A 9156-nucleotide genomic window follows, 5' to 3' on the forward strand; every position below is an offset into this window, starting at 1 on the left:
TGTCCGTCAACATTTCCCTGAATGTGATTGGTGGAGGAGATGTGTTTGCAAACGTTATTTCCGTTTACTTCTTCGGCACGTTAACATTTGGTCGAATAATTTAACACATATTACTGTTACAACCTATATATATATCTTGTATCAAATGTAATTTGTTGCAGGCGGTGCTCGTTAGGATATGCAGACTGTGATTAGGTTTGCAGCAGTAGCGGTCCCTATGGGTTTGCTGCTCTCCAGAACCATGGCATGGATATCTAGTGGCAAAACTCATGCAGAACTCATCACACGTTTAAGAGGTTTGATTGATTGATAGATATAGATAGATAAATGGATGGATGTTATTATTTCATATATTGCAATAAAACGTTTTCTTATCAGGTCGTTGAACATTATAACTCCTAGTGGCATTAGTATGGCCCAAAATTTGTATTATTTTTCTAATTCTCTGACAGATCATGGGGTTATCCGAAGAGATCGAGTGTTTAATGCTATGCTTGCCACTGATAGAGGGATTTATTCCGGAGACCACCCTTATTCTGACTCTCCCCAGTCCATAGGTGAATTCCATGTATCTAAAGGCATATTGTTTTGAATACAAGCAACGAGTACATGAAATCACAGAAGATTTTTTTTCTCTACAAAGGATACAAGGCTACCATCAGTGCTCCTCATATGGTACGTAGGGCAAACAGATGCTTATTAAAGCAAAGAAATGTTTTACAGAAACTGGTATCATAAGTTTGAGTGCTGTAAATGCCATATTATACGTGTCATTTATTACTAATATTACTGCTTGTGTAGCATGCACATGCCCTTGAGGTTCTCAGTGACAAGTTAACAGAAGGAGCCTCAGCCTTGGATGTGGGCTCAGGAAGTGGCTATCTTACTGCATGCTTTGCCAGAATGGTGAGTGCAATCTTCTTTCACTATGTACTTTTTTAAAATACGAAATATAAAATATAAATCAGTCAAGATTTTAAAAATGCTAAAGGAGTGACTTTCAAGCAAATACTGTATTTTTTACAAGTTTACGTGATTATGTGCTGATTCCATCTATTATTACAGGCTGTGACAGGACACATCATTAAAAGTAGCATGATGTCTGAAATATTTGCATTGTGATTTATTTTGTTCATTTTTCAGGTAGGCCCATTGGGAAAGGTGGTGGGAATTGACCACATAGAAGAGCTGGTTCAAGCCTCTTTGAAAAATGTCAAGGCAGATGATCCAGAGTTGCTTGCCTCTGGGCGAATTAAACTAGTGGGTGAGGGATTTTTAAAGACAATACATTTAGGACATTATTAAACAGATTAACATGGCACATGCTGGTAATGAAAAATTGTAATTACTATAAAAATATTTTCATGGTAATTAATATAAATGCTTTTATATACTGTGTGTGTGTGTGTGTGTGTGTGTGTGTGTGTGTATATATATATATATATATATATATATATATATATATATATATATATATATATATTATTATATACACACACCAATCAGCCACAACATTAAAACCACCTGCCTAATATTGTGTAGGTCCCCCTCGTGCCACCAAAACTGCATCAACCCGCATTTCTGAGTAGCATTCTGAGGTGATATTCTTCTCACCACACTTTTGACTTTAGACTTTGTCAGTTCAAACCAGTCTGGCCATTCTTTGTTGACCTCTCTCATCAACAAGTCATTTCTGTCCACGGAACTGCCCCTCACTTGATGTTTTTTGTTTTTAGCACCATTCTGAATGAATTCTAGAGACTGTTGTGTGTGAAAATCCCAGGAGATCAGCAGTTACAGAAATACTCAAACCAGCCCATCTGGCACCAACAATTATGCCACTGTCCAAATCACTGACATCACATTTTCCCTCATTCTGATAGTTGATGTGAACATAAACTGAAGCTCATGACCCGTATCTGCATGTTTTCATGCTCTGCACTGCTGCCACACGATTGGCTGATTAGACCAATCGCATGGATGGTTGTTGGTGCCGGACGGCTGGTTTGAGTATTTTTGTAACTGCTGATCTCCTGGGATTTTCTCACACAACAGTCTCTAGAATTTACTCAGAATGATGTAAAGCATCCAGTGAGCAGCAGTTCTGCAGATGCCTTGTTGATGAGAGAGGTCAACAGAGAATGGAGAGACTGGTTCAAACTGACAAAGTCTATGGTAACTCTGATAACCGCTCTGTACAATTGTGGTGAAAAGAATAGTATCTCAGAATACTATTCTGAGATGCAGACTGGCGCTGTTTTTGCGGCATGAGGGATACCTACTCAATATTAGGCAGGTGGTTTTAATGTTTTGGCTGATTAATAGTTTTAATGTTTTGGTACATAAAAAAAGTGTTTTTCCAAGCACTATCATTGCCATTGTATCTATTGAACAATTACCTAAAGTGTTAGGATATTGGTATTTTTGTAATTTATTTATAAAAAAAAAAATCATATTTTACACAGGTTTTTACATCTTAAATGGTGGTTTTGTGTTTTTCTTTGTTTTTGCAGTGGGCGATGGACGGTTGGGTTTTCCTGATGAAGCTCCCTATGATGCCATTCATGTTGGAGCAGCTGCTCCTACACTTCCTAAAGCTGTATGCATTTTAGTTGTGTTTTGCATTTATACAAATATGCATATATGCATTTTTTTTTATTACCTTATAATGAATTTAAATTAAATTATTGTTTACATATTCTGATGTAGTCTTATTTAAACCTGTGCTTCAACAGCTCTTGGAGCAGTTGAAACCAGGAGGGAGATTAGTTTTGCCTGTGGGCCCAGAGGGTGGAAGCCAAGTTCTTGAGCAGTATGACCGACAGAGTGATGGCACGTTCCTCAGGAAAGCACTGATGGGTGTGGTTTATGTCCCACTGACAGACAAACACCGCCAGTGGCCAAGGTATTTATCAGTTATCAAGATGTTAATAAGCACTGAATTATTTATAGTGTACTACTACTGTAGCTTATTACAACTGTGTGGCTGTTAATTTGTTTCTTTTCCTAGTGATGAGCTCTGACTGCAGTATCGTTGCCCCTGCAGGAGATGGCCATGGTGCTGTGGTTCAGCAAGCGATTAGGCCTGAGAGAAGGCCTCTCATCCCAACTCGCCCTGCTGCCTAGCAACATACTTGCCTGGATCATTCTGATTCTTAAAACTGAAGTGCAAAATGCAGCAGTTGCTAGAGGACAGAAATGAATGCACTTATCAAAAGGTTGATGGATTCACTCAGTTTCTGAGGAGTTCCCCCTTCTTTTACCTAAACTGTGTTTTGAGTGATCAAAGACTTTGCTAGGAAGGTGTGATCTTAGTATGCTTCATAAATGGTCATAGGTTCAGCTTTAACATACCATACAGCAAAAGGAATAATGCAGATAGAAAACAGTTACCTTGAAATGTAGCTTCTCCCATGCTACCTTTGCAAGATGAATCCTTTTGATGTGTAATTACCACTAAGTTATATGCCAAGGCTTTAATAAATAACAAACAGACATATCCTATACTTGTAATTATTGAAATAAAGAATGAGTTTAAAACGTATTCTCAAACACTTAATCTACATGTAATGAAATGTACACAAACTATAATGCCTTGTACTTTTATAATCAATATAAATGTGCATATACAATATAGTTGCGAAATGTATGTGAACCCTTTGTAATTAGCTGGTTTTCTGCATTAATTGGTCATAAATTGTGATCTCATCTTCATCAAAGTTACAAGTATAGACAAACACAATGTGCTTAAGCTAACAACACACAAACAATTATAATGTTTCATGTCTTAATTGAAAATCCCATTAAACATTCACAGTGCTTTGGAAAAAGTAAGTGAACCCTTGGATTTAATGACTGGTCAATCCTCCTTTGGCAGCAGTAACCTCAACCAAACGTTTCCGGTAGCAGCAGTTTAGACCTGCTTCTGATCAACCATATTCTCAGGATGTTTGGTGTTAACGGCTCTCTTGAGGTCATTCCACTACATATCTATTGGGTTGAGGTCTGTGCTCTGACTGGGTCACTCCAAAAGGTGGATTTTCTTTTTTTTAATCCATTCTGTAGTGGATTTTCTTCTATGTTTAGGGTCACGCCATACATAGTGCTGCATGTTCTATCCAAACAATTCAGTGTCAAGGTGGTCTTTCATGTTTCAAATTCATGTTTTTGTTGGAAAGCAGCATCTTCCTTCATGGTGTACAGCCATGGACACCATGCCTGTTTCATGTTTTCTGTATAGTAGACTCATGAACAGAGATGTTAACCAGTTCCAATGATTACTTCAATTCTTTAATTGTCACTCTAGGATTCTTTTTTTTTTAATCTCCTTGAGCATTCTGCAGTGTGCCCTTTGAGTCATCTTGGCTGGACGGCCACTTCTAGGGAGAGTAGCCACGGTACTAAATCATCTCCATTTATTAGCCTAGGGTTTCTCATACTTTTTTCCAAACTACACTGTGAATGTTTGAATTATGTATTCAATATGTACAAGAACAATACAGTATGTTGTGTGTTATTAGTTAAAAACCGATTGTTCTTATTCATTGTTGTATCTTAAATGAAGATCAAATCAGATTTTAAGACAAATTTATACATATATACAGGAAATTACACAATTTTTCTTGCCACTGTATAGTGTATATTGACCTATGTAGAGGTCAATATACTGTAATATATTAATTTATTACATTTTAGATGGATTCACTCAGTTGATGAACTACGAAGTGAACTAAACTTTTTAAACATTTTGTTAAGAAAACATATTTTAGCGATAAGTCCTAACATTCCCTATACCTATGTAAAAAGTAAAAAATATATTAGATCCAAAAAAAAAAAAAAATGGGCACACATATATCTTGTCAAATAAATTAAGCAAAGAAATTGCTATTCTGAATATTTTTTGTTTGATTGCTTGTTTTAGAAAATGTGATACTCAAAATTAAATGTGTTTTGTATATAACACGTTAACAGATTACGTCGCGCAACGTCATCACAATGTGACGAATTTCATGTGAGCGTGGTCAATCATCTACTGTATGGAATGGTTCACGCGTTGGGGGGGGACTTTGGGAAAAAGACAAATTAATGGTTCGCTGGAAAACTTACACCGAAAAGAATACGTGAGTATTAAACATCTTGCGAGCGCAGGTGTCAATTCTCAATGTCAGGAGAAATACTGCGCAAGCAGACACTTTCTCACGCTTAAACAACGCCAAACATTGGCAGCTAATACAGCAGACCTGCGCAAAATCACACGCCATGGAGCCTAAAGAGGTCACGGACATCTGTGATGCAGACAACACGGTTAGAACACACAGAGGTAAACGTGCATACGACGAGGCAGCAAGACAAGACAGCGGTAAGAAGCGAAAGAAGGGTGGCCAACAGCGTCCCGGAGAAAGGTACGTCCCCCCTCCACAGAGACGCAATCCGGGCGTGAGTCTCAGCTAAGAACATTTGGCAGAAATCTCGTATTATTTTGAAGGCGGACTTCGCAAAGTGCATCCTTATTGTTTTGATTTTAAGACTTACTGTAAAGGACGTTGGATCGGTATAACTCTCTTTGAGGTTTTCAAGAGTGAATTTCGATCCGAGTCTATGGACTACTACGATAAAGCAGTCATGGGCGCATTAGACTGAATGAAATACCAGTGGATGACTTAAACTTAACACTCAAGGTAGATAACATGACAACATTTACAAATTACATGCCTTTATGATAAAGCCTATTTGTGTATGCATAATTATTCGTATCTCTTTTGCTCTTTAGAACAATGACTATTTAAGGAACACCGTGTATCGCCATGAGCCCCCTGTGAGTGGGCAGCCCTTGGTGTTTTGGTAGATGATGGTGAAGTTGTGGTGGTAGATTAAGCCTGCTTCACTACCTGTACATCCCTGTGGGCGCTACCGTCATAATACGGTCATCTTCATTCTGGGAAGAGAAAAAGGCCTTATAGTTGTCTCCATACAGTACATCGACATGATCGCCTCACTTCAGGTGTGTTGCGGTTTGCTCGTAGATTGGAGGTCTCCAAAAAACTGGACACATTGATACGTGCGAGACCGGCAAGACCATACTTTGTATATAGTCTCCAAAATTGTATTTCGTGAATGCCAGATTGATTGCCCTTCCATATCTATCTTACAGGGATATTATGGTGTAATTTATGGGTTAAATACAAGTACATCTGTGGCATGCTGTCATTAACTGTATCTGAGCATTTTATCACATTTATATGCTTGAATCTTAAATCAAAACCATGGCTTCATCTACACTCACTCTCAACACTGAGAAACATTTGGAGTGCGGTTTACTTAAAAAATAATCCTAGGAAACAATTTCCATGCAGAATTTGCTGGTAAATTTAACAGACCATATTTTCAATTAAGGGCTAAACACAGTTCTTGGTGAATTTCATTAGAATTCTCAAGTAGAGTTGACTTTGCATTACTCACATTTTGTTTGTACATTTTACTCAAGCAATGTAGCACAAAATTAAGCTATGTTTTTTTGTGTGTACTGGAATTTCAATGCTTTTTTTAACATACTTAATCATGTACCGCATAACATACAGAAGCCTTCCACAGGGAAGCTTAATGCATAATTTGTAGTCTATTGGTGACAAGGTGACAACATCACCTTGCTTTAATGGTGATAGAAACAAGATCCAGAGCTGCGCACGCAGACCTCAACACTTGGTGCACAAAACACGATGACAGTTACAATCAACAGATATTTTTTTAATCATAAACAGGTAATTTTGAGTAGAAATTTAACTTTAGACTTCGCAAAAAAAAAATGAAGTTGTCAATTGTATCAACAAAGTCAACAATAAAATTGGTGTTATACAGTGAAACTATGCAAGCTCATTAATTATTCAAGACCAGTGCATGCTTGGAACGCCTGCTTTGAAAATTAAATAAAATATACTTATACTTTACATTTAGTGAAATTTACTCAAATTAGCAAATACATATGACAAGGTTTCTATTTATGATTCATGCATGATAATGCATTGTAAAGATAACAAACAATCATAAATCATATTTACTTATAAGCTACAACATTCATCTTTACATGTTTGAATTTGTGTACAATTGTAGAATTTAATAATTATTCAACGTAGAAAGTACTCAATCTTTATTGCTATATTTACTTCACCACAAAATAGTTTTTTCCAGTGCATTTAACCATAACCTGATATATTTTCATAGTTAGAGAAAGAGTATGTCTGTGGAGTGGACGGGGAGTTTCCTGAGGGTGAGGTGGTGTTTGAGGAACCCATACTGGTAGTGTCCTTCAAGGTGGGCCTCTGCAGGGTGGATTCCAAAGGCAAAGAATGCCGTACAGTCTTCCAGATGCTGAGCTATAATGGACACTCCAGTGTACTGCGCTGTCTGCCGCTTCAGGCCGGACTCACCAGATCCGAGTTCATCTTCAGTTCCTTGGCTTCCCCATCGTCAATGGTCCCATCTCTGGGTCTTCTGCATGGGGTCTGAACCGAGCCAAAAGAGGGTTGGTGGGAATGAGCGATGAAGTGATTCTAGAAGCCCTTATAGAAGAGCATTGTGCCAAGGAGAGTTTGCACTTGTTGGATTTAACTGATGAAAAGATCTCAGGAAAGCAAAGACCAAAGATGGTGTGTAGTGATGGTGCACAAGAACATAATGACCAATCAAAAACTGTACCTGGATCAAGCAGTGTTGTGTGTGATGTCAGTACTTGTAAAGTGCCACTGCTTGAAGGGAAGGCAGGAGACAGCCAACAACAAGGTAACCGTAGATCTGCAGGTGAAACTGCGGTCGAGATGAATGGTGTACAGAAAGAGACAAACTCTGTCTCAAATTAATCCTCTAAAACATTGGAATCAACTACTTTTGTTAGAGATAATTTATGTGGCGAGTGTAATATTGAGGCCTGACCCAACAGAGAAGGATTTGATTATGTATCTACATGCATTGCGCTACAAAGGACCTGACTTTGAATATTCAATCAAACTGCCTGTCTGGGCCAAAGAAGACTGGGTTCTCGAGTAAACAAGAATCAAATGTATTCATCAAATATTTGTTACCTGATATCACAGAACAATAATGTGGATTTAAAAAAAGCCCCCTTCTAGTACTGAATGTATTTGGTATGAATTGGAAGTTATTTTATTTTCCCATGTTTTGGTGATATAGTTTGAATTACTCAGTACTGTGGTTCAATTAGAATTAAATTTTTCCTCCTTTGTTTTGAATAGGACATCATCTTCTCGAACATGAACACACAGCAATAAATTGGACTTAATATTTGTGGGAATGAAAGCGAAGTCTCATGGTTTTCTTTAATATTCTTTTTTGTTCAAAAGCAATAGTAGGTGAGAGTCATTTTAATTAAAATTTCTCCTGCAAATGCCACATTTTGGATAGAAAGAAGGCAGTTTTTATTCATCTTGTTAAGTCCAATCCAAAAAAGTATTGTAAGCTGCAAACCATCCACAGTAGTCACAGAGTGCAGTCAAACCACCTTTAAAAATAAATGTTTATTGAACTTCTTCATCATAGTTTATCTTCAGACACAACTTGAAATCTGACTTTACGTACAGGCTTTTAACAACAGGAGTTCCACACCAGCAGGTTTTATAATACAGCTGCATATTTTCATAAAATATTTTTTTTTTGGCACAAATCATTCTTACTTTTTAAAAGTTTGGCACTTTATATTTTTAAGATGTTTTGACAATGTCAAGGACACATACATTGGCCTTAATGAAATAATATTAAACCAAACAGAATATCTAAAAGATAAATTAGTTAGTGACAGTCTGCAGCAAAACAGAACAACCTCCTTAACGGGTTAATCTTTTAAAATGACCTGGTAACAATGGCTTCTGCTAAGATTCAAATTTATAAATTATTACATGTTTGTGCACGTCACAAAACACCACTTGATACATACAAACTTTTGCATTCTGGTAAATGCTTATCTTTCAAATACACACTAAACATAGAGATAACACTCAGTCTTTTATAGGGCTTAATTGTAGTATTGCAGTAAATTAGAAATCTGTTTGGGGCATTAGTGAAAAATGTCCACACACTGAGGCATTCTAACAAGAGAACATTCTTGTAAGTGGCTGTAATTGGTCTTTCCCTTTTTTTAAAAGAGGT

General features: G+C 37.1%; 1 protein-coding gene and 1 pseudogene across 2 annotated transcripts; both read left to right on the top strand.

The window, feature by feature from the left end:
- Positions 1-76: 76 nt before the first annotated feature.
- On the top strand, positions 77-4713 carry LOC127657178 (protein-L-isoaspartate(D-aspartate) O-methyltransferase-like). Of its 2 annotated transcripts, none has more exons than XM_052145854.1 (8): positions 77-296; positions 453-557; positions 644-675; positions 802-906; positions 1144-1264; positions 2514-2599; positions 2736-2905; positions 3011-4713. In XM_052145854.1, the coding sequence occupies exons 1-8, from the start codon at positions 179-181 to the stop codon at positions 3021-3023; spliced, it is 750 nt and encodes a 249-aa protein (XP_052001814.1). In that variant the 5' UTR covers positions 77-178; the 3' UTR covers positions 3024-4713. The 2 variants fall into 2 exon arrangements, with proteins under 2 accessions (XP_052001814.1, XP_052001813.1); XM_052145853.1 differs by having other exon boundaries at positions 3047-4713.
- Positions 4714-5012: 299 nt separating this feature from the next.
- Positions 5013-8040, top strand: LOC127656555 (pseudouridylate synthase RPUSD2-like; annotated as a pseudogene).
- The last annotated feature ends 1116 nt before the right edge of the window (positions 8041-9156 follow it).

This window comes from Xyrauchen texanus, chromosome 16, assembly GCF_025860055.1.
Source record: "Xyrauchen texanus isolate HMW12.3.18 chromosome 16, RBS_HiC_50CHRs, whole genome shotgun sequence".
Lineage (NCBI taxonomy): Eukaryota > Metazoa > Chordata > Actinopteri > Cypriniformes > Catostomidae > Xyrauchen > Xyrauchen texanus.

Excerpts from the sequence above, each read along its gene's own strand:
- LOC127657178 (XM_052145853.1), top strand. The coding sequence starts at position 179 with ATGCAGACTGTGATTAGGTTTGCAGCAGTAGCGGTCCCTATGGGTTTG. Across the intron at positions 1,265-2,513 it reads TGGGCGAATTAAACTAGTGG|TGGGCGATGGACGGTTGGGT; the intron begins GTGAGGGATTTT and ends TTGTTTTTGCAG. Across the intron at positions 2,600-2,735 it reads CTCCTACACTTCCTAAAGCT|CTCTTGGAGCAGTTGAAACC; the intron begins GTATGCATTTTA and ends GTGCTTCAACAG.